General features: G+C 39.2%; 2 protein-coding genes and 1 pseudogene across 4 annotated transcripts; all 3 read left to right on the plus strand.

Annotated features, from left to right (window-relative positions):
* The first annotated feature begins 5438 nt into the window (after positions 1 to 5438).
* LOC110154729 (thrombomodulin-like) lies at positions 5439 to 7575 on the plus strand (annotated as a pseudogene).
* Positions 7576 to 10890: 3315 nt separating this feature from the next.
* Positions 10891 to 14409, plus strand: LOC110159215 (thrombomodulin-like). Its single transcript, XM_020923791.2, is given in 3 exon segments — positions 10891 to 11280; positions 11773 to 12016; positions 12018 to 14409. Coding segments are annotated over 3 exon segments (1563 nt in total). The 5' UTR covers positions 10891 to 11021; the 3' UTR covers positions 13078 to 14409.
* A 244-nt stretch (positions 14410 to 14653) lies between these two features.
* Positions 14654 to 24855, plus strand: tlr5a (toll-like receptor 5a). 3 transcript variants are annotated; one of them, XR_008631664.1, is made up of 6 exons: positions 14654 to 14830; positions 16418 to 16653; positions 17890 to 20170; positions 20714 to 20802; positions 21734 to 22405; positions 24275 to 24855. XR_008631664.1 is itself a non-coding variant. In XM_020923598.2 (5 exons), the coding sequence occupies exons 2-5, from the start codon at positions 16606 to 16608 to the stop codon at positions 21959 to 21961; spliced, it is 2646 nt and encodes an 881-aa protein (XP_020779257.2). In that variant the 5' UTR covers positions 14654 to 14901; positions 16418 to 16605; the 3' UTR covers positions 21962 to 24855. The 3 variants fall into 3 exon arrangements, 2 of the variants coding, with proteins under 2 accessions (XP_020779257.2, XP_020779183.2); XM_020923598.2 differs by having other exon boundaries at positions 14654 to 14901; positions 21734 to 24855; XM_020923524.2 differs by having other exon boundaries at positions 21734 to 24855.
* The last annotated feature ends 909 nt before the right edge of the window (positions 24856 to 25764 follow it).

Here is a 25764-nt window from a genome sequence, read left to right on the forward strand (position 1 = left end):
CACAGTGTGGGACCACTCCCCTCTCCTGAGCTCTGGCACTAAATTAAAGAGTAATAATACTGTGATTAGTTTTCCTCTTCTCATAGAGGTGCAGATATGAAAATGCTAAATGGTCACATTTGTATATAGCACTTTTCCACCTTCATAGAACGTGAAGGGCTTTACATGTAGGAACCACTCACCCATCCACACACACATTCATATGTGAGTCAAGCGTCAGATCAAAGACTCAGCAACAGCATTTATCTGAGCTGGAATTGTACCACCTACCTGTAGGTCAGTGGATTTTATCTACCCTCTTTCTGAAAAATTAAGTCTTAGATGCAGGTTCTGAAAAGTCAGGTAGGCACTTTTCAAAAATAAAAACACATAAATGACAATCTCCTATGTGCCACAGTGGATCTGTTTCTATTATTAACAGTGTTTATGTCTTTATTTATGACATTTTTACAACACTTTTTCTTGGGTGTAGGGTACCTTCAAGTGCCCCCCTGAAACCTGCCCCTCATCTGTTTCCTGGTTGGACTAGTTTACTTTCCTTCTTGGTGTTCTTTTAAGGAAGTTGTGTTTCTCTGAGGGGCTGTAAATCACATTTGCCCCCCATGTCAATGGGGGGCAGGATGAATGACAGGATGTGGTGCCTAGTGATAGGACAAACTTCAGGTCAAACAAGCAACATTTATTACTGCACAGTATCTTTTATGAGTTTGTTTTGACAACGATTGTGACTGCACTGGCATAGCAAAATGGGAGTTTATACAGCTATACAATATACAGCTTTATTTGTCATATATTATATGTCTAGAAAAAATTGATTTCAGCAACAAAAGCAGCTAATGCCATGCGGTTTATGACACTGCAACAATTGGCTTATTAAGAAACTGTTTTTCCATCTTGTGGACATATAGTTTAAATTGTACACCAGGGTTTTCAGGATCATTGTGGAACACATTAGCCATAGCTTTCAACTCCAGTCAAATGAAGCTCACTAAAGCTTGCAGTTATAAGGGCAAATTTGGAGCTGAGTTCCATATTAGAAATAGGAATTGATTTACGGACAAAATAGATACATAAAAATACCAGGATCATGTAGAGTAGGTTAATATGAACATTTTTAGTCCAAAATCACGAGCATGGCAGCAGCAATTACTGAAAGAGACAATATTTTTTCACTGCAAAGTTGATGAAGCCGGAAGCGCACCAATGCACACTTCCCATTTGGAATGCAGCAGCTAACAGGTTAGTTAGAAAGAAAAAAAAAGGTTTCCATCATCTTAATCTCTTTTTAAACATTAACGGGAAGAGTTCCCCTCACATCACTGTCCCGTAACTGCCCAGTCACCTTCACTGAATCAAAGGGAGGGCTCCTTCTCTTCCTGCACTGAAGCATAGTTCACAAGTTAATATTGAACACTATTATTGTCCTCAAGGAAGTCCTTCCACCTTTATGCTTCCAAGGTATTTAGGGACATTTTATTGTGTGTCTCTGTGTCTGCTATTGTAAAAATAACTGAGGCCCAGTTTCCCTGACTGACTTGGCTACATAAAAAGAATGTAAATTGTACCAACACATTTTCATGAGATGTTCAGAGAAAGTGGTACTTTTGAATGGTTTATTTTTTTTTATCTATTCTGTCATATTTATGATGTCCTTGTATATGAAATGACACATTCTGCATTCTGAATGTACAGATAGACTGGTCCATATCAAGTAATCTAACCCACTCCAGAGTCTGTTTTCTGTAGTAGTCTCTAACCCTGGCCCACAACATACCAAACACAATTAAGAAAAATATAAGATAAAAAACAACATCAAATATTTGAAATATTTTAAGCACAACCATCTTGTGATGCATTACATATCCTTTGATTTCTGACAAGGTGACACACTGGATCATTGCTTTCCAGGCCTGTTTTCTTAAATTCAATATTAGAATCCTTCCAGTTTATGGTGCATTTTTCTGTTCACACACGGGGGCAGAAGCTATAAGCTGCTCTAGCTGTGACAACAATAGCAGCTTACTGCCCTGAGTGTGGAGGGAATAATGCACCATAAACTTGCCCCGTCCGACCACCACCAACACTCCTACTAGGCAATGTGGGTGAATTGTCTTGCCTAATGACACAACTACAGTTTCCACAAAAGCCACTGCTGCATCAGTGTGGCATCTAGTGTTCCCATGGTTCGTAGCACTTGCTTAGATGATTGACAGATTTGATGTATTGTCACTGAATATAAAAAATAAAATAAAAAACAATGAAATTACAATTAGCAACTCACGCAGATGTACACAGACAGGAACAAAACAACACAATGAAGCCAAGACCCACTACATATGAAAGACAGAGCATTTATGGCAGTGAATTATTTAGCACATTGATAACTGTTTTTTAATCCAATTAGATCAGGCATTAGCAAGAAGATATGTCCTCCAGTGATGACCTTATACAAACCTGCTTCACTGTGTCCTCTGCGGTTTCCAACAGGACACCAAAACGGGAAGGGAGTCCTGGAACAAGATAAAAGAGACTCATCCAGTAGGTGAGATCATTACCAACTTGACAGCACTGGGATTGGGCTGTACCATTGGCAGTGACACCCACAATATCAAAGGATCTGATAATTGGGTTACGCTGCACTGATACCTTTGTTTGAGTTATCTTGTTTTTATTCTTGTATTCTAGCTGCTCATTGTGCTTTACATTTTACCTTTGAGTTTTTCCATTCACATATGAGGTCATAACAGTGTTCATAAAATATTATATGTGTCACTCACTACTCCTGAATGGATTTAGAGTTCCTATATTATACAAAATGGATTCTTGTGAGCTTTAAGCCATGCTCTAATGTTATTACCTCATCAAAAACAGACCTGGAATTGTGTTTTGTTTCATTCACACATGTTTGAGTAATCCTGCATTATTAGTCTGTCTACATCTCCAAAGTTCAAAATCTTTTGTTCCTTGTGATGTCACTTTTACCTTTAATTCAGTAGAGATTGGCAGATTTAAAGATGAAATTATCCAAATGATTCTATTGAAGGTGTTTGGAGTTTAAAAACACAGTGGAGCACTTTCTGTATTACTACATGGCATCACAAGGTGGAATAGAGTGTTTTCATTTTAAGAACTCAGCCTAAATATACAGGATTTGTGTGTTAAACATGTGTGAATGAAACAAAACACAACTCCAGGTATATTTTTGATGAGGAAATATTATAACATATGGGTCAAATTCAGCTGATCTCCATTTGTGGGAAAATACAGTCTATCCCAATCTTGTATTGTTCTAGCACACACCGGGGCCCCACTTCTTCACTGGATAGAACATAAACAGGGTAACCTCTGCTTGGGCACCGGCCTTTTTTATCAAGAATAACATTTACTCAGCCAGACCCCTCCAAACTGTGTCGCCAAGAGCCCCATAAAAATACATTACTTTGGACAGATGCCACTCTGAAGTGCCGTACGTGCCATTTCAGATCCGGCATTTCCAATAACAACAGGCTGATTATTTGTCTTTTACAGAACAAAGGATTCTCAATCAGTCAGAGCCAATTGTTGCAGTCATATCAAACCCAGGAGCAGAGGTAAAGCAAGGATATAACTCCAGGTCAAGAGCACAGGCAGCTCTGAATCTAAAACAGCACTTATGTTACAGGTGCACTGCATAGCATAGTGTAGGGTCCGTCACCTGATGTCTCCTTTGGAAATGTTGTTGCTTTGTCTAGAATGTTCCACAGCATAGACCTATCCTATCAATCACAAGGGAGACAAGCACAACCCCACATTAATAATTCAGATTTGTGGAGAGTCATCCCTATTCACAGAAGGAATTATTGTATTTTTGAGCAATAGAAACACCCCTAATGAATAAATGCTAGATAGAAAAGTTCAAAGTCACACCATGGACCATTCCAGACAAAGAAATAGCATCTCAGTGAATACAAGCAGGTGGTGGACCTTTCACCAGAAAAGTTGAGCAGTGCACCTTTAAAGGTTCGGTAAGTAAATTATGGTGGAGGGGTACTCTACCTGCTTGTTGTTACTGCTGTGCCTGGAATGTTCAAAGTATGTCATTATCTTCATGATGCACAAGAAAGTCATTTGATCAGTGTAACATCATACACTGTTACTGTGCATGTCATACTATCACTGTCCATATTAAATCATAAAAATGTATGATATTCATCAAAAATGACTCAGTGACACAGACATAGATGAGTTTTATCCCATATTGTGGACCATCATAGCCAAATGAGCAACATTTCCATGGAGACAAGCAGGAAAAGGAGAGTAAGGAAGAGAGTCAGTTTGTGGAGAGTAACTTTTTTTTTTAGTAGTTTTTGGGGCAAAAGGGTTACTTTTTTCAGTAGTACAGTAAATTGTCCATCAGCTTAATCTCTTTTTGAACATTAATGGGAACCTCACATCACTGTCCCGTAACTTCCCAGTCACCTTCACTGAATCAAAGGAAGGGCTCCTTCTCTTCCTGCACTGATGCATGGTTCACAAGTGAATATTGAACACTATTATTGTCCTCAAGGAAGTCCTTCCACCTTTATGCTTCCAAGTTATTTAGGGATATTTTAATCATCTACTGCTGTAAAATAGCTAAGACCTTGTTGGTTACCCTAATGGAAATAATTTAAATAGAATAGGATACATAAAAAGAATGCAAATTGAACCAACACACTTTTGCCAACTGTTCAGAGAAAGTGGTATTTTAAAACATTAAATTAAAATTGTGTATTAAGTGATTGGTTGATATCAAGTAATCTAATCCACTCCAGAGTCTATTTTCTGTAGTAGGCTCTAACCCAAACCGTACCCATAAGAAAAAATATTACATAGAATAAAAACATAAAATATATTTGAAATATTCACTCTATGTCCTTTAATTTCTGACAAAGTGACAAATTGGATCGTTGCTTTTCAGGCCTAAAGAGGTTGTTCTAAATAGTCTCAAGCCTGTGGAGGATTTCTTTAAATTTATTATGAGAATCCATCAGATGAGGGTTAAGGTCGACTTGGTCTGTTTAATGACACACTGAGATTAATTGTTTTTTTTATAAATCTATGACGTGCGCTTGGACCCTCCTCTGGCTGGGTGTTAAGCGGAGGAAATGCCTGATTGAGGAGGGGGTGAGGGTTCTGGCTATCCCTTATTAAAACACCAGTATATCAGGAGTAGACGCACAGCGGACTTTCTCCTTTTTTCTCGGAGATAAGGTCACCGGGGTTGCGCAATCAGAGGAGTTTAAAGCCCGGCCTGTCCCGGGACGCAACTTCCTTCCTCGAGTCTCGGCGCTCAGCAGAACTGTTATAAATGGAGACTAGGCTCAGAATCCAGATCATATGAGCCGTGGATGAGGCTGGATTAAACAGATCACATTATGATGTGGGCCGTGGACTCAGAGTAAACTTAAACTATTCACATGATGCTGTTGTGGAAGCGCGCGCTGCCGCTGTTCATGTTCTTTTTGTGCGCGACAGGAAACGCGCCGCGCGGACACTGCGACGACACAAAGTGTTTCGCGCTTTTCCTGGAGTCAACAGACTCCGCTGTGGTCAAGAGCCGGTGCCAGAACACAGGCGGAGAACTTTACAACATGGGACTCTGGATCAATGTGCCGTCGCTGCAGCTGCCGCATGGACACACTTGGATCACATTTGGACAGAATTCAGTCGCGCTGTGCTTGGACTCGACTCAAGTGAACAGGACGTGCACGGATACAGTGGATGGATTCGTGTGCCAGTACACACAAACGTGCAAGTCCGTGCCGACAAGAGAGGGCCAGAACGTAAGTTACACTACTGCGTTGGGCTTTGAGGGAGGAGAGAAGTTCGCGCCAGGGACCTTGGCTGTGGTGCGCGTGCCTGATCACCCTCCAGTCTCCAAACACATATGCATAGGCACGCAATGGAGGCGCGCGCCCTGGAGCTGCGAAGTGATGAGCGGTGGATGTGAGCATGAATGTAAAAACCCACGTGGGTGCTCGTGCCCTGCGGGACAGACTCTGCATCGCAACAATTTTACGTGCATAGACCCGTGCGCCAAGTGCACCCACGAGTGCGTAGAGCAGGGAGGAGAGTGGGAGTGCAGGTGCCCAGAGGGGTTCAGATTGGAGTCTGGGAGCCGCTGTGTAGACGTGGATGAGTGCTCAGAGGATAAGACTCTGTGTAGTGGTGAAGGTGAGGCGTGCGAGAACGAGGAGGGCACATATCTGTGCATGTGCCAAGAAAACTACGACCTGGTGGACGGGGTCTGTGTGGACGCTTCTTTCTGTTCTGATTGTGAGCACGTCTGTGGGGAAGTGCAGGGCGCCTTGGCCTGTGTGTGTAAACAGGGCTTCAGAGTGAATCCCCAGGAACCCAACAAGTGTGAGTTGTTCTGCAATAAACAGGACTGTCCTGCCGATTGCCCACACAAGACTCTAGACCAGTGCTACTGCCCCCCGGGCTACATCCAGGACGTGCGGGACATAGGAGGTCATGTGCACTGACATAGACGAGTGTGACCTGGAGGCACAGTGTGATCACTACTGCATTAACACTTTCGGGGGATTCATTTGTGAGTGTGAAGAAGGCTTTGAGCTGCACGATAACCACCGCTGTGTGCTCCTCGAGCCAATTCCGGACCTGAGTCAGACGCATCCCACACTCGCCTCCGCCCAGGCCACAGCGGTCCCGCCCTACGTGAAGACAAGCAGTATCTTGGGCATCACTGTGTTTGCCATGCTCTGTGCTGCTCTGCTATTCTGTCTGCTCCACAAACTCTCGTCCAGAGTCCAGTTCTACTCCCTCAAACGGGACATGGAAATCTTCACTCTGCAGCAGGTCTCCACCGAAACATACAAGAGGCTGTCCCATGACTGGCAGTTCAGGAACGAGTGCCACAGACTGTAGCCTTGAGCTGTCCTCACAGACTTAACTCCTGGTTTATCTGATATAAGGGGTCTGTGCCAAACTGTGCTGCTGATGGACCAATAGATATTATGTTTCATTTTCAGAGACTTTGAATGCACCCCAAATGAAAAGCATTAACTAGTTTGATCAAACTGAAAATGATCATTATGAACACTAATGCCTTCCATCAAGTAACTGAACACACCACTAATACAACATGAATGCACTGAATAAAATGGTACAAGAGCACTGAGCATTTAGAAGTGGACAATATCATAGGGCACTAAGTTTAAGCTAAGGAGGGTTTGTTGAGCTGCAAACATGAATCACACAAGAGCACAGTTTAAATGCACCTTTGACCTGCCAGTTATAAAAAATGTACAACTGCTTCTTTCCCTGAAGTGTCTGAAATTTCACTGACATATAACACTGTATTTGGGCTGCACATGAACCAGACTGTATGACATGAATACACTGCTCCTTTGTTTCACTGCTGATGGTCTTAACACTAAACACATGAATGTATAAACCTGTGCTGCTACTGTTTATAACAAGTCTAATGTCTGCTCCACCTACTGTACAAGGAATAGACAAAAAGACACAGTATGTGACATTTCTATTTTCATGTACTTTTTTACATCTACAAATGATTTTTTTTCATTAACATTACACATTACATTGAACTAAGAAAAACAGATACAGTGTATTTCATAAATATGTTGAGTATTTAGATTTTTTTTGTTTTGTTTTGTTTTTAAAATAAAGCATATTTAAAAGACCTTACAACTGTTAAACAACATTGTTACATTTCTATTGGATTTTTCTTATTAAAACTGATACAGGAATATACGCCTGAAAAAGGACTGCTCTCTAAAATATGAATATAACAACTAGGGCACAATTGTTACTCCATTTGCAGTTAGAATTTTGTATTTGTTTTTAAATGGCTCACATTTTCTGAAACTTTTCACAAATCTATTCACAGCCACAAAACAATTCAGAATGTTTGACAAATTAACCTTTGTGAACAAGAAGAAACATACTCTTGTAAAAAGGACTCTATGGGATTAAAATATGAACATGATCATCAGATATATAAATTTATCAAACAATCATCCAGACAGTGTCCTGAGAATGTTCCTGCAGTTTTAGGCATGTAGAGTGAGGGAAAGTGATGAAAATACATAAAATATTACACAGGTTTTCACTACAGAAGTCTTTTGCGTTGCGATCTCTGGTGCTTCTATGTCTGTCTATAAAAATCTTATTTGTGATTCGTGTGTTCTGTTTTGTCCTTTGTGTCTTTAGTCTATGGAGTTTGGTAAAAATATGAGATATTTAGGTACACAGCCTTTAGTACAAAAAAGTGTTACAGCTGGCATTTGTGTTTAAATAGTTCATTGTTCTGTTTTATCTACAAAAAGAGTTTTGAAGTTTTGATAGAGTTAAAGTTTAAAAACGATATAAGGCACCAACATGACCTGGTGTTTGTTTCTTGAGTGGCAAGTTTTGGAATTTATGTTGAAATGTTGAATTCAATAGAGACAGATTTTTTTTTTTTTACAAACAAAAATTCAGTCTCTATTGGGCACAGTGTGTGGGGGGTGTGGGGGTGTCACATGCGGGGTCACAAATGTGAGCGTGTCTGTGTGGGCATGGAGGTGTTTTTTGAAACGCTTCAGACCGCACATTTATTTATTCAAAATTGACATTTGCGAAACAGCTCACACAAAATCCTAAACATAATTTTAATTTTCCTAAACACAATTTTATCTCAAAATGCAGCTTTTATTCAAAACTGATTGATCATCTCCTAAAAGCAAGTATTACCATAAAAACTCTCAAACCCTCGTCGTGTGTTTTTCTGTGCTCTTTCTTTCATTCGATACTGCAGCTCAGAAATTTCCTTCTCTCAGTGACCAAACAGAATCACTATTTAAAACTATGCAAAAGGCGTTCATACTTTATACAGATGAATCTGGACCTGAACGAGCTGTTTTTTTGTTTTTGTTTTGTTTTGGTTTGGTTTGGTTTGGTTTGTTAGTTTGTTTTTTTGTTTTTTGTCTAAAACCAGTTAATTTTTTTTTTTTTTTTGTAAAAAATATAACTGAAATAAATGTAGGTATTACCTCTTTGCACACTGGGTTTCATGGTATTTTATCTTAATGCGTATGTGCTAAAGAAAAGAGATGACGGAATAACAAATAGGGCCTCAAAAGCAATATATAATATCTTCTGTCAAATCAGACAAGACATTTATGCAACATTAAAATGAATATAGTGTAGTATAGTGTATAGAGTATAGTGTTCTGTATTCAGCATGTCTCCATTCATATAGTCTATGTTCTTTGCTGAGACCTTTCTCATGTGCAACATTTTTGTTGTTAGATTCTGAGTACGCTCACTTTGTTTTTGCTTTTATGTTTGACTTTTGATATTGAAAGTGACAGAGTTTAGGCTGAAGTCCTTAAGTACGTGACAACAGGCCTGTAGTATTGAAAAAAATAGCTGAATTCACTGATCATGTGTGTTTGTGAATGAGAGCTGTGTCAAGTGTTCTGAGAAAGAGCCTGAGACCTGAGTGAAATGTTTTAATTGATGTGAGCACCTGTGCCCTGTTCAGATACATGTTTGAAACAAACACTCAGACTGAACCAAGTTTCAAATAATGTGCTAAAATTATTAAGAAAAACTGTAAAGGGCACACACTCGCCTGGGCCAGGGAGGGGGAGAGGGGTTGGTTGGTTAGCCATAATTTTTGTTGGCCACTAATGCTTTTGTTTATGGTTTTATTTGCTCAATACAGTACTCATCTTTGCAATATTCTTGCACTCTGTGTCCATAACTGTTTGTTGCCATTGTGACAGAATGCCAATTGCCCATTCATTAAACAGTCAACACAAAATGCATTCTGGATCCAGCCTCTTTTATTTACATTATTCAGCGAGTCATCATTTTTACTGGACCCAATTCCACGTCACCACAGCTACCAAGGAACACAGGCGTCGTATATCCACTACTATTTTAAACATGGGCCGCCAATAACCACATAAAACAGAATGATAAGAATATGAGTACACATTCCTGACTCATACACACCCACCCTTTCTGTGGCATTTTGTGAGTTTCCTCCAGCTCAGTCATAGGTCCATGCAGGAGTCCAGTCAGCAGACCTTTCAGGCTTCCAGAGAGCAAATACGTACCCTGACTATGACTCTTATTGTATGCACTGACCTCCAAAGATGGACAAAAGTTACTTACGTTTCCTAAAGTTCTTTGTCAATAAAAATAAATAATTAACCCTCTCCAGGCAGGTGTTGCAGATTAGCAATTACCTACTTACTCTAAATCCATATTTTATGAGCTTTTTTTTACTCAGGAGCCTTTTCTCCCATCCATGCTGATAAACGTGGACGATGCAGACTGTGCAAGAACGGCTCCACACAAACGGCCTGCCAGAAGTGCAAAATACTTTTTTTTGTTTACAAAGGATAAAAAAGTCAGGATTGTATATTACTACCCCATATTATAATTTTCCCCAAATATCAGATTTTTCCTGACACTAAAAATTAATTTGAGCCTGAGAGGGTTAAAGAAGTTAAAAAGAGATAATAGTTTAACATTTTGAAAAAAGAGATTAAAAAACTCTCTTAATGATTATATTCTGGAACATAACAAACTTTCCTCAGTCTGATTCAATTAGTCAGGAATTGCCTGGGATCCAGAATCTACACTTCATCTCACTGATGCCCTTGGGCAAAACATCTCAGGTCCATTATCTCTATTCTAGTTAAAAGTCATCTGACTGCATTTGTCCCTTTAAGAGAGAACACAGTTTGTTTACTCAGAGTTGGAGGGCAGTTTTAAAGTGAGGAGGAGCTAAAGAGGGGAGGGGGCTTTGGGAATGTGCCCCCCTCTCTCTTTCTCTCTCTCTCCCCTCCTCGCTCTCTCCCTTTCTCTGCCTCTCGTCATAATAATGCAGTTCAGAGTGGAGTTGTGGACAGTCTAGAGTTGATTAGAACTTAACTTCCTTCCTCCTCGGAGGCTCGTCAACATGGAGTGAGGAGCTTATAAGTGCTGGGGCAGCTGGCGGCGCTCAAACCACTCCGAAAATGAAGGGTGCTCTGCTGCTGCTCCTTTGGGTTCTCTCAGGGGTGGCCTGGGGGGCACAGCCCATGGGGGGATACTGCATTGGAAACCGATGTTTTGCCCTTTTTGAGACAGTGGTTGACTTCAATGGAGCGCAGGACATCTGCAGCCAGCACAGTGGGCACCTGATGACAGTGCGCTCCTCTGTGGATCATGACAGCCTGTCCTTATTACTGAGCAACACCAGCGGGCAGTACTGGATTGGATTACACCTCCCTAAAGGTGGGTACAAGTGTTAAAATGTAAGAAGAGCTGAATGTCAAAGGGCAGTCTAAGGAGAAAGGGATATTGAGGTCACTGTAAGAAGCTGAAGTTCCCAAACTAAATCCCCAAATGTACCAATGTAACTGAAAAACAGAATATATACTAAAATATGGTACAGTATCATATGGACTAGGACTGTGTCCATTATTTAATTTGAAGCTACAATTATATCTGCATCTGTAACTGTGAGCATGCTGCAGAGACCTATACAAAGGTAATGCCTGCATTTCACAATGGAAGACTAACTTTGATAATTAAAGACTGTGACACAGAGACCTACCTAGTCACTAGAGACCAGTAGAAACTTATAGGTCAATTCCGAGGTGCGTATTTCAGTAAATTGTTTTCCATTGTTTTTTCCTTGTAAGCTGCCATATTTGTTTTGATACGTACAACCCATGAGTCCCTAAATAAGCCAGGCAAAAAATGTATTTCTGTCTCTTTTTACAGGTTGTGCGGATCTCACTGCAGTTCTCAGAGGATTTCAGTGGGTCACAAAAGACACAACAAGTAACTTTTTAAACTGGGTGGACGCTACCTCTGACATCTGCTCTCCCCCTCGCTGTATCTTTGTATCCAATGACGACAAGTTCCTGTGGCACGAAGACTTGTGCAAAAACACCAAAACTGGCTTTCTCTGCGAGTACGTTTTCCATGACATGTGCCAAGGCTTCCAAAACACTAAAGTCTTGTACTACACCGTATGGTTTCGCAATTGATGACGCCACATTTTTGCCAGCCGGTAGTATCGCTGAACATCCAGACGAGCTCAGACAGGTGTGTGCATCCCAACATTGGATAAAAGCACCATGGAACTGTGAAATCCAAGGAGGAGGTTGTGAACATAAATGCACAATTAATCCAGTAAACCATCCTGTGTGCTACTGCCCCTCTGGCAACATCGTCAACCCTGCAAATAATCGAACTTGCGAAGTTGCGACCGATGACCCGTGCGTCCAGCTCAATTGCGAACACGCCTGCTACAAGTATCTCGATTCATTTCAGTGCACCTGCAATGAAGGGTTTTATTTGTCCGTCGATAAGAAGTCTTGCATTGATTTTGACGAATGTTTGGACGAAAGGCAGTGTCCGGCAGATGAAGAGAAATGCATCAATACTCCAGGGGGGTTTGAATGTGTTTGTGAAGATGGATACAAGCTGAAAGGTGGCACTTGTGTTGACATGGATGAGTGCCTGTCAGCACCTTGTGAACACCTGTGTGATAACAAACCAGGTGGATATGACTGTTCGTGCTACAGTGGATACAAGATGGACCCCAGTTCTCCAGAGAAGTGCAAACTCTACTGTGGTAAGGAGGAGTGCCCTGCTGAATGTGACCCTAACAATAAATTCCAATGTTTCTGCCCAGACGGATACATTATAGAAGAACGTGATGGTGGGTCAGTTTGTATAGACATGGACGAATGTGAGTTCTTCTACTGTGAGCAATTTTGTGAGAACTCCTATGGCAGTTATGAGTGCTTTTGTAAAGAAGGATATACACTGGTGGATGGAGGCAAATGTTTGAAAGAAGAGGGTGATGGACCTACAAAGGTCATGGAAGTCTTCACCGTGGCGCCCACACACAGGCCCTCTGCTGTGAGTGTTGGGGGCCTCGTGGGGATCATTATATGCACTGTTTTCTTTGTTTTACTAGCTGTGTTCCTTATACATCACATATTGTACGGTAGAAAGAAAACTGACTGCCCAGAAGCCCTCAAGGCTTCAGAAAGCCCAGAAGCACAAAGTTTATGAGCACAACAATGCATAAGCTGTTAAAGGTGTACTATGGAACTTTTCTTTTCAGAATGTCTTTATTCTTACGCGAGGAGAACTTCTCAGTATAGATATGCAACCAACCAGCAGTTAGTGTCAGTTGCGGTAAAAATAAAGAACAAAAGCTCTGTCTTTTTTTGTTATCAAGTAAACCCACAGTTAAAAAAAATTACAAAAGCATTTGGTATAAATTTTTATGACTTATATTTATTCAGTTATAAGTGTTTTTATTGTGGATTTTTAATTTTTTTTATTTAGTGGTGTCTCCATGGAAATGACTGCATCTTATGCAATTTTGTGGAACAAAAACAAAGCAAAACAACAATATCCACATTTAGAAATGATAGTTTCAGGCCCCCACCTAAAATGTATGTATTGCACCTTTAACTTTTGTATTTTTGTAGTAAGAGTTACAGTGGTGGATATGATGATCACATGAATGAGGCCATACTGTAGAGGCAGAGAGGTCCTGGGTTCACTATTTCTATGTTTGCCATAAATGTAAAAACAAAACAGTATTAAATCAGCAAATTCTAAACCAAGTCATGGAAAGGACTTTTACAGGTTGGTACCATTTACAACATAATTGTTCTCAGTATTTTAAAAGTCCTGTGAGTGACCTTGACAACAAAAGTCTGTACTGTTCTGTATGAACAGAACAACATTTGGGTCTCTATTGTAACTATTTTGATAGAGCAGAATCATCACAAGACTTTGGGGGTTTAGGTATTCAGCAATTACATGTGTGAATGGCAAAAATGTAGGCCTATTGTATAATTTGTATTTGAAAAATATGAAAAGGATGTATAGTTTTTTAAGCACTTTTTGTCTTGGTGGTTTGTTATAACTGATGAGATTACACTGTTACTTACAAACTTTTAAAAGAGGGTGGCCTCAAATTTGCATTTTAGCAATACTGACATCTGAATGTAATATTCAATGTGACCAGTACGTTTCAAGATACTCAATTATACTCTGTAGTCACAGCTGTCCTGGGACAGACTGACGTAAGAAAGGCTGCCAATTTCCGACCACCTCTAATCACACACTTCCCATTCATACGAGGAGAGGTAGATGCAGTGTCTTGCCCAATAACACAATGAAAGTACGGGGTTCAAACTGCCAACCAACCATTGAGTTGGTGGTAAATAAATACAATTATAAAAAAATAAAGCTTATGCCTCACAGTGAATAGTGTACAAGAATAAAATACTTTTTTTTCCTGTTTGCATTTAAAACAAAAACACTTGTGTCTTATAATGGAAGTAAAATTCCATTCAACTCGTGTTGCCTTTGATTTTGTCTAATAAAATAAAAACTAAATGGTTGTCTCTGAGTCCTTTACAGCTTTTCTAAACAAATGCTGCCATCAAGTGGACAATCAAGAAATGACAACATCACCTACAATAACAACTAGTCTACAGTAAGTTAGATTATAGTGAATATTTAATAATAGGTGTATTTAAACTGGCAATTGATATGAAATACTAAAATTCAAAACATACAGGTCATTTAATATAGACTATTAAAGTTGAAGGGCATTATAATTAGTCTAAGAACAGAAGAAAATGAACTGATTTAAGAGTGAAGCAGCGGTTTGAAGAGGAAATTGGGAAACACTGATTCCTGTTGACACACTTTACCCCTGAGAAGTATCCTCCAGCGTCCTTCCTACCGCCGGGGAGCGTGGACAAGGCGCTGCCCGAGTTTGAGCAGCGACGAGCGGCCACAGGTAAGACATTTCCCCGCAAGAGCGAACAGGAGGCGACGCGTAAAACCGAAGGAAAACACTGGAAACTGTCAGTAAGTTTGATTAGCGTCTAGAGCTCAGATCGGTAAGAAAAACTTCAAGAACGACGCAAAGATACAATGTGACCTAAAACGCAGCAGCTTTATCAGATTATTAAACTGCAGAAATCTGAAAACAGTCATAGTTGTACAGGTTTAGACTTGCTGAAAACGGGTTAGTAGAAAAACATAGCCGTATTTTTCCTTCAAAATCTTACTATAACCTGTTAAAGGCTACAGAGTAAATAAGTGGTTTTAAAGTGAAGTCCCATCTATTAAAACACACTGAGTAAAACACTGGTAGCTTTAGTTAATAATTGATGTGCAATTCCTGGTATGTAAGGAGATACAGTGCAAGAAACAAAACTAAAGAAGTTATAACATAAAACAGATCAGTCAGTGAAAGATACATTTGTACAGAACTTATTTTATGTATTTTTCATTTTATTACTTAATTAATTCATATGTGGTTTTATCCGCAATGTCCTTATCTCACAAATAATAATAAGTAGCTTCTCAAGTAGGCCATTTGCACTAAATTGTGTAGTTGTTAAGCAAATAAACTGGACAAATTAAAGGGCCAATATTACACCGCTTTCTGGTCTGTTATAATGTTGTTTCCTCATCAAAAACTTACCTGGAGTTTTGTTTTATTTCATTCGTACATTCATTAACACACAAATCCTTCATATTTAGGTTGAGTTCTTCTCTCAAACAATAAACACTCTGTTCCACCTTGCAACAAAGATATACAGAAAGTACTAGGGTTGTGCAAAAATATTGAAATATCGATATATCGTATCATTTAATGTGATGATACAGTATCGATATCATGGCCTGCTGTATCGATATATTGCCAAGAGTGTTTTTTGGTATATTTTACTAAATTATTTTGTTACAGAGCTACAGTTTTGTTGCTTGTTCAGAGGAAGGAAAGTCATTTATGCAACACATTTGACATATTCACTGTTTTGAGGATTAAAATATTTGTGTTTCATATGAACTTTGAACAAGAAGCAGTTTAACAAAGACTTAGTATCACAGCCATGATTTAGCCTTTATTTTTTTATTGAACTGTAGAGAATCAATTTATAATATATTGCATCGAACCAAAAGTGCAATGAATTGAGATTTGTATCGTATCGTATCGTGGCCTATGTATCGAGGTATGTATTGTATCAGCAACTTCTTAATGATACCCAGCCCTAGAAAGTACTCCACTGTGTTTTTAAAGCCGATGCATGATTTCAGCCCTGGAACTGACCTGCTCAACTAAAAGGTAAATAATAGCTGTTAACTTGAAAACTACCGCTTCATGACATCACAAAGTGGAACAGAGCTTTGGAGATAGACTCAAAAATGTGTGAATGAAACAAAACACAACTCCTCGTATGTTTTTGATGAGATAACATAATTTTAACATGGCTTAAAGCTCACAAGAGTCAATTTTGTGTGCTGTAGGACTTTTAAATGTATTGTGAATTGTAAAAAAGCATGAACGTGATAACTGATAACTTTATTTATGTTACAGATGAAGAATACATCCCTGTACTTACAATGACAGTTCAAGTAAAATATTTACCGAATCAACAAACATGTGTGAATAGAAGAAGAGTTTTCATTATTAACACAGTGGACCATGACCCTGCTGACGATCCCTCTGCTCTGGTTTATGCAAACATGCTCTGCTCACTCTGTTAACCTGTGAGGACACGCAACATGGGGTCACTGGGACTGCCTCTTCTCCTGCTCACTTTGTATGGACAGGTGAGCCTCAAGCCACAGCAACAAAACAATCAAATGTTGAGTTTCCACTATGGCTGTAGTCTGTTTTTTTTATAGTTACTAATAGTATGGACAGCTGAAGATTTGGGAGTGAATTGTGAGTTTGATATGCATTGTACATGAGTGAGTGAGTGCAGTTTTGAGTCAGATACATGGTCAGATAATAGAGATACATGATACAATTGACACGATATGGGCCCTTTAACATGTTTTCATAATAATAAGAAAAAAACCAATAATTACATGTGCATGGAGACAAGCAGTTAGTGAAAAGAAAAAAATGTGTACAGCACCTTCAGTATAATGAATAATGGCCTTTATTTGTCAGTTTCTTCACATGTACATGGGTGTGGAGTTAACTGAACATAGGCAGGCAGCCATCCGGATCTACAGCCACTAGGCGCTGGATACAACAAACTGGGGGTGTGAAGCTGCAAGGGGTTGGATATTCAGGGGGAGAGTGTCTCCCTGCTGTAATCTACAGGGAACCTGATACCGACCGGCCTTGAGACTGGTGCTGGCTAGGGAGGGCCAATAAGATAAGATTTGTGTTGTTTGGTTTTAGAGCGAACTGCTGCTTTTTCAATTTCCACTACTCTTTTTTGTCCATGTATTGGTCTCAAATCCTCTTTGCAAAGCTTCAAGTTTTCTCCAAGGTGTTATCCAATATTGAGATTTAGAGCCACCATGTCCATCCAACCAGTGGTTAATGACCGCGAACCCGGCCCATAGTCACAAGTTCGAGAGCTTGCAGCTATGCCCCTCGTCATGCCGGGCAGCCAGATGGGGCTTTGAACAGCTGTCTCAGTAATTTGAATTTTTTTGAAAAATCAGGACCATGCCTAATCCAAACAGCAAAAGTCCTGCAATCATGGTTCCGAATAGGCCAATGTCTTCTATGTCCTCCACGGACTGGGGCAAGCAGGTTCCTCCGAAACCTGCATTCCTCGTTGAAAAAAAAATCTGTCAAATGTGTTGAAAGACCAACTTATCACATCCATAGTTAATTTAGATTCAGAAGAGCAGAGCAGAGAGAGTCTCTCAAAAGTATAAGACACTAGACACTAGACTAGACAAGACAAAGAAGTAAAGCAGGGAAGATAAGGGGCAGGAGAGGAGAGAAAAAGCATCCGCCCTTGCCAAGAGCCAAAAGAGAAGTAAAGATAATGAAAGTTTTTCAAACACACTGTAAAATAAAATATGTTTTGTTTCTTGTAGGTATCAGTGGTTGCCTCCTGTGAGATGTTTGGGGTGATCGCTGCATGCAGTTTTAAGAGGCTGACAGCGGTGCCTGTCTTGCCATCCTACACAGAGGACCTGCATCTAGACCACAACTACATTACAGAGCTGAATAGTACCTCACTACAGGACCTGGCACAGTTGGAGCGTTTAAATCTGGGAGCACAGTGGGTTCCTTTAGTGATCCGAAACAACACTTTTCAGACACAGCGCAAACTGAAAATACTTATTCTAGGATCGAACCGCTACTTAACATTGGAACCAAGAGCATTTGTTGGCCTATCCGGTCTGCAATACCTAGATATAGACTATTGTGACTTCACAGACTCCATTTTGTCAGAAAACTATTTGCAATCTCTGTGGTCCCTGTATAAAATTGATCTGTCCTACAATCAAATAAAGAGAGTGAGCCCAGCGAAGTTTTTCCGATATAGAAATGTGAAGGAGATCGAACTTAATGGAAACCAGATTGACAGCTTGTGTGAAGTGGATCTTGTTGGTTTTCAAGGGAAAGCTTTCGTGCGATTTAATATAGCTAATAACAAGTTATACAGAACTATGCTCGAACCAAAATTTGACTGGGAGAAGTGTGGGAACCCATTCAAAAACATGGCTTTTGAGACTTTGGACATTTCCACGAATGGTTTTAATGTGACTAGCTTTCAACGCTTCTTAAATGCTATTGAAGGAACGTCTATCCAATCCCTGCACCACTCTGGAACTCTAGGCAGTGGTTTTGCCTTTGACAATTTGCCAGATCCGGATAAAAATACATTCAAAGGACTCCAAAACAGTTCACTTCAAGTCTTCGATCTGACTGACAATTTCATCTTCGCACTGCAGGAGGCGGTGTTCAGCCCTTTATCAAATGCAATTATTATCCATTTGTCTAACAACAAAATCAATCAGATAAATCCAAATGCATTCAGCGGTCTTCAAAACAGTTTGCTTTTGCTGAATCTGTCTTTTAATCTTCTCGGAGAAATTTATGGTCACACATTTGAACATTTGACCAGTTTGAGGGTACTGGATTTGTCAAATAACCACATTGGTAAATTGGGATTCAAAGCCTTCAGCGGTCTGCCCTTTCTTAAGAGGCTAGATCTCAACGGAAACTCATTACGGAGGTTGGGGTCTACGGCGTATTTACCAAACCTGCTTGATCTTTTTTTGAGGGACAACCGATTAAATTCGCTATGGGGCATTACTGATCTAACTGGGAGGAACATTACATACATAGATGTTCAGTACAATAGATTGGAGCAGTTAGGTGAGCTTTTTGAGGTTGTTGAGAAATTTCCAAATCTACCAACCTTATATTTCGGTGGTAATTCCATCAAATGGTGCAAAAGTCCACAGATACCACAGAACAATAGCTTAACAGTTCTCGATCTTCAAGGCAGCTCCTTGCAGACTGTATGGGCTTTGGACAAGTGTCTCAATATCTTCAATCATTTCCCTAACCTTCTGGGTCTCAATCTCACATACAACTCTATTAGTACTCTACCGGATGGCGTTTTCAAGAGTCTTCACTCTATTCTAGAAATAGACCTCTCATCTAATGCACTAAAATATCTTAAACCAGATACATTTCCAAGTACTTTGAAAGTACTTCATCTCTCCTACAACTATCTAGCTTCTCCAAATCCTGACACTTTTAAAAATTTAGATTTTATTGATCTATCTGGGAATTATTTCTACTGCGATTGCAAGCTTGAAGGCTTTCTATGGTGGCTAAGTAGCACCAATGTAACTTTCCTTAGCCCAAAGACAGATTTAAACTGCAGTTTTCCATTAGAGTACGAAGACTGGCCTTTGTTGGATTATGCCACTATCATGGAGCCTTGTGAGGAGGATGATGAGAAGGCAATGCATGAACTCAAGCTAGTTTTATTTATCTTGTGCACTTCAGTAGTTGTCGGTATGATGCTGGCTTCGCTTGTTTACTCCCATTTGCGAGGGCATATCTTTATCCTATACAAAAAAGTGATAGGGCGTGTTCTGGAGGGGCCTAAACCACCAGAACCACAGGAGAATTTGCTGTATGATGCATTTGTCTGCTACAGTGAAGCTGACTATAACTGGGTAGAGATGGCACTGCTCAAAAAATTGGATTCGGAATTCTCTGAAGAAAACTTGTTCAGGTGCTGTTTTGAGGCGAGGGATTTTATGCCGGGAGAGGATCACCTGATCAACATCCGTGACGCTATCTGGGGAAGCAGGAAGACTGTGTGTGTGGTGTCCAAAGAATTCCTAAAAGGTACTGTTCAAAAGATAAAGACAGAATTTTTTTAAAGGCCCTATATTACACAAAATGGATTCTTGTGAGCTTTAAGCCATGTTATAATGCTGTGGCCTTATTAAAAACATACCTGGAGTTGTTTTTGTTTCATTCACACATGTTTGAATAAACCTTTCTTAGACTGTCTACATCTCCAAAGCTCAAAATGCTCTTTTTCACCTTGTGATGTCATGTAGTGGTAGCTTTCATCAGTTACCTTTTACCTAATGTTCAGTAGAGATTTTCAATTTGAGGGCAGAAATCACCGAAATGATCCTAGTGAAGGTGTATGGAGTTTAAAACCATAGTGGACAAGGTGGATCAGTGTTTTTGGTTTGAGAGAAGAACTCAGCCTAAATATGCAGGATTTGTGTGTTAAACTTGTGTGAATGAAACGCCACACAATTCCAGGTATGTTTGTGATGAAGAAACAACATTATAACATAGATCAGAAAATATCATAATGCTTGCCCTTTTATGTTGCTTAAGTAATGGAACATGTCATTGAAAATCTCTGTGCAGATGGGTGGTGTCTGGAGGCGTTCACTTTGGCTCAGGGTCGTAAGCTGGAGGAGCTCTCCAATGTGCTCATCGTGATCATAGTGGGGAGGGTGAGTGGGAGCATGTACTCTTGAATTAACAGTGCTCTGCGTAACATTTCTAGTAGAGGGTCCACCACCCGCTTATCTCCATGGAAGTATTATTGCTTTGTCTAGAATGTTCCATAGTATAGATTAAACCTGCCTGTCACAAGGGAGACAAGCAGGTTAGACCACTACGCTACATTATTATTCAGGTCTGTGGAAAGTCAAATTATTGTATTTTTGAGCAACAGAAACACCTGTTATGAATAAAAGCTAGATCAGTATATTTAATGTCATACCTTGGAACATTCTAGGGAAAGCATTACATCTCCATGGAAAAAAGCAGGTAACGGACCCTCCAGCAGAAAAGGCAGTGCACCTTTAGGTCATGATTATACAGGACAAGAGTAGTCATGACATGTAAGCATTTTTTACTTAAATCTGGTGTCTGTAATCATAGCATTGAGCTGTAAAAAAAATAAATACATTAAATCAATAAAACAATGCATGCATACATATGTTTACAAATATTATAAATAAGTTGAAAGGACATATAGAAGATTATGAAAATAAAAATTTAACCTGAAGAAAAACTGAAGAATATTATCTATCTTCTTTTCTCTATCTTCTATATGTTTTTTTTATTTTTTATTATTTGTTATACGTATTTGTTAATTTTGTTAAATTTTGGTCTGCTACTCAAATCCAGTGGTGACTTGGATTTAAGCCATATTTTGAAGATAAAATAAAAAATGTTACTTTTTTAGTAATCAAATATTTTTCATATAGAAAGTAAGAGGTCTTAGGTCTTATAGTTCTGATAAAGCTAAAAATGGCACCTTTTTTTGGCAGTATAAATGAGTATCTAGTTTTGGTTTCAGTTTTGGTATTGATATTTTTCCAGCCCTCTTTGTTTTGCATGTGTCTTCACCAGTGTACTGTCTGATCTGTGTAATAGGTGGCTCACTACCAGCTGATGAGGCACAACGCAATCCGAGCATTTGTCCAGACTCGAGGGTACCTGGTGTGGCCCGAAGACCCCCAAGACCTGGACTGGTTTTATGACAGACTCACGGCTCAAATCCTCAAAGAAGACAAGCCCCCCAAGAAGGCAGCGGAAAACACAGAGCAGCCAGCAGAGGGCATCGCCTTGCCAATGGAGAACATCCAAGCACCAGCGGTCTGAACGCTCAGTATGTTAGCTGGTTGCAGTCACTTTCACTGTTATTTCAATCCCTGGTAAATATGAGGCCAATAACGTATCTATGTTGACTGTGCTCAACATCTGGCGAAGCGTCCCTGAGCGATGCATTTTTCCTCGCTTTCTCCTCCTTGATTCCTCTCCTTGAACATCCATTTTTCAGCTGTCAGTCAAATATGTAGTATTAAGTGGTGTCCAAAAGAAAACCATGAAAGGAAGGAGTAAACATGTGGGAGGCTTCAGGAGGCAGACATCAAAATAATCAAACAGTTCTGGTCTCAGTGAGAAGTTTATATCTTTATTATGTTTCTTCTGTGGGTGGGACTTCCTCACCCATTTCCTGCAGAATCAAGGAGAGGAATCAAGGAGAAGGAAGCGAGGAAAGAGAAATGAGTCTTGGGCTTGGGTCTTCTTTCTCACAGAGTTCAGGTGAGTGTGACTGACATGTGGTCCCTTTGTATCAACAAACAATGATGCTTAGGAGATAAGAAAAATAACAGATCAGATGGCAGACATTTAAAGATTCTACATCAGAGAACTAACTGCTGCTAGACTGTGATGAAATAATATCTACTGTCGAATGAGATTGGATTACAAAAATCTTTGTCAGCGAAATGATGTGCTCTGTGCCTGATCCCAGAAGCTCACTCACCAGGCTGAAGATTCCATATTATGTGTACAATTTATTTAAAGGTGCATTGTGTAACTTTTCTGGTTGAGGGTCTGCCAAATGCTTTTAGCCATTGAAATGTAATTGCTCTGTCTGGAATGTTTTGCCTTTCTGTCTTCACTGAGACCAAACCAGACCAAATTACAGGTCAGATCAGTGGAGAGGCAACCCTGCTCATAATCAGAATGCCCGTTTTTCTAGGTATTTTTGAGCTATAAAACCACCTGTAATTTAATAAATGTAAGGTAGAGCTGTTTAATGTCATACTACAGAACATTCCAGATATATCAATGACATCAAGAAGTTACACAGTGCAGCTTTAATGAGAGATGTGCCACTGTGATACAGAGTGTCATTTCCAGAGTGAAGTATAAGGTTATAGTGATGTAGTGCACACATAGATTGGTTCTAATGCAATGTGGTTGTGAAGTTTCATCAGTGAAGCTTTGAGTAAAACAGAAAGTCACAGGAGAGAGCTTCTGACCTTCCTTTGCAGACATACACATCTCATTCTGCCACTAGAGAGCGCCAACATCACACATATGTAATACAACAATGTCAGAAAATATGGAGATGGTAGAATAACTTTATTGAAGGGAAATTAAATAAGTTAAGACTCAAGAACAGACATGTTAAACTCATCCCCGGGGTCCAAATTTGGCCTGCGATATAATTATATTTGGCCCATGAGATCATATCAAATATGTATTAGAGCTGGCCCGCCGGCTAGAGATAGGCTATAGAGACATTTTTTATTCAAAATTTTGTTCTTATTTTATATTTAGCTTGTTATGAAAAACTATTATTACACATTTATTTTAATAAGAAAAGGTTTAACAGTATATATATATCGAAAAAAGAGAAAACATGCAGATGTTGCTGAAATTTTTCAATAAATATTTAGTTTGGCCCACAACTTAGTCCCAGTTTTTAATTTTGGCCCTCTGTGAATTTGAGTTTGACACCCCTGCCCAGGCATAATTCAGAATTAAACCAGGACTGTATTCAAACTAATCCTGAGTTAATGGTGCACTGTGCAACTTTTCTGGGGAAGAGTCTGTCTCCATGGAGATGTTACTGCTTTGGCTAGAATGTTCCATGGTATGGCATTAAACGCTGAAAGCTAGCTAGATGATCTAGCTTTTATTTGTTACGCTCAAAAATAGAATAATTCTCCCTGTGTTTAGCGTTGCCTCTCCACAGATCTGACCTGTAATGTAGCCTATAGTTGTTTCTTTTTAGCTAGATAGGTTTATTCTTTACCGTGGAAATATCTTTCAAAAGAATTGAATGAACTGATTTCCAACCACTAATAATCTAGCCATTCTCTCAGCCAATGTTCATTCATCAAAGTTTAACATTCAGTGACATTCACACCAACTTGGGTAACTTCCCCTTTCCTCATGTCTATGTGGGTGGCAGTACAGTATGTCATGTTTTTCTAGGCCTTGTTTGTTTGTTTTCTGGGGTTAAGGGTGTAACAAGGACAGCTCCTGAGCACAGACATCTCCAGTGTTTCTGAATGTAATTTTCCCATTGCATTTTGGAGCCATTTCAAACTCTGTGGTGGAAACTAGCATCTCCCAGTGAAGTGAATGCCCTGTGATGATCTAATCGACTTTCCACAGGAGCGGCCACAGCGTCTGGGAAACCAAAATAAAACAGTAAATTTAATGTGTCAAAGGCAGGAGGACCAGCTTCGGCACATCTCTGCAGTGGGGTTTAGAGGTTTGACTGTCTGTATGGCTATAAGAAATACATAAATAAAAATGAACAAAATAAATACTTATAATCATATTGGCTACATAAGGAATAGTGTTCATTTATTTGTTCATTGACAACTGAATGTCCATAAAGGTTCGACTGAAGAAGTGAATGTAAAAGTTGCAAATTAATCTGTATATTATTGATTAATTGTCATTTTATTACTTATTTTTGTTTAAATATTTGAAGAGTTCATTTGCAAAAACAGAGTGCCATTTTAAAGATTCCTGATACAATTTTGTCCTTACTTGATAAAATATACTAGACATTATTTTCACTGATAATAGCTGCAAAAGATGATTTTTTTTTTTTTTAAATGGAAAAAACATTTTTGCAATTGATACATTTTTCAGCTATTTTGGATGTGTATATTTCTTGAAACTGAATATGTCTGTAGAAACTGCATTCTGTCTCTCTACTGAATGAAATGAAATTGACAATAAATTATTTTGAATCAATCTTGAAAGCAAAATTAGTCTTATTTCTCTAAGTCTAATATTTTAGACTAAGAATTATTAGATTATATTTATTGACACCAACAAAAATGTGGTTTGGATTTTGGGCAAATATTTCAAACTCAATATTTTGTAAAGTCTTGATCCTAGATAACAATTTTGACGCCACAGTGATGATTAAAAAACATTATTATTCAACATTATCATGTGATATTAAATATTTTCTGGTAAAGATAAAAAAAAAACATTCAAAAACTATTCATAAAAAGGTCCAACTTTGTCTTAATTATGGGACTTCTCAATATACCAACCACCTCAAATTAGTATCAAGTTTTGATGTTAGTTTTCAGTATCGAATGAATTACATCTGGATGATTTTATTGGACAACCCTAGATGAGCATATACTATTGTTTGCTGCAAACTGGGATGCACTTAAGACATTTGTAGTCTGACAGTTAGCGTCGTTTGAAAAGCTATTTTGTGATTATCCCATTTGTTAACAGAGAACTTACGATAGCTCTGCAGCCTTCATTAATTAAAAGTAGACAGCACTCAGCAGTTCTTGTTCCAAAGTCAGTCTGAGGACATTGCAGAGGAGTAATTCACTTGTATTATGGCCCATGTTTGTTAATGTGCAGAGCAGTGCCAGCGCCATTTAAAGCTGTCAGTCTGTGTGAACTAAAGAGCTCTGACGACAGTTTATTTTGGCTTGTCTCTGCTGTTTAATTTATCTGACAAATGGACTTTTAATAAGGACTTTGGATGGCAGAGGGAATTACTTTAATGATGACGCACGTGGTTAAGCAAAATTGAAATTGGGGGGGGGCTAATAAAAATAGCCACCAGTTGCTTTGAACCCTGATTTGCACGTTGGCATTTCTTGACCCTTGCATGGGAC

This window comes from Boleophthalmus pectinirostris, unplaced genomic scaffold (genome assembly GCF_026225935.1).
Source record: "Boleophthalmus pectinirostris isolate CB_2022bp ecotype Guang Dong unplaced genomic scaffold, ASM2622593v1 HiC_scaffold_13, whole genome shotgun sequence".
Classification (NCBI taxonomy): domain Eukaryota; kingdom Metazoa; phylum Chordata; class Actinopteri; order Gobiiformes; family Gobiidae; genus Boleophthalmus; species Boleophthalmus pectinirostris.

What these genes read in the sequence shown, in the direction of transcription:
- tlr5a (XM_020923598.2), top strand. Translation starts at nt 16,606, where the DNA reads ATGGGGTCACTGGGACTGCCTCTTCTCCTGCTCACTTTGTATGGACAG. An exon ending in GTCCAAAGAATTCCTAAAAG is followed by an intron (nt 20,171 to 20,713) that starts GTACTGTTCAAA and finishes ATCTCTGTGCAG; the next exon opens with ATGGGTGGTGTCTGGAGGCG. An exon ending in TCGTGATCATAGTGGGGAGG is followed by an intron (nt 20,803 to 21,733) that starts GTGAGTGGGAGC and finishes TCTGTGTAATAG; the next exon opens with GTGGCTCACTACCAGCTGAT.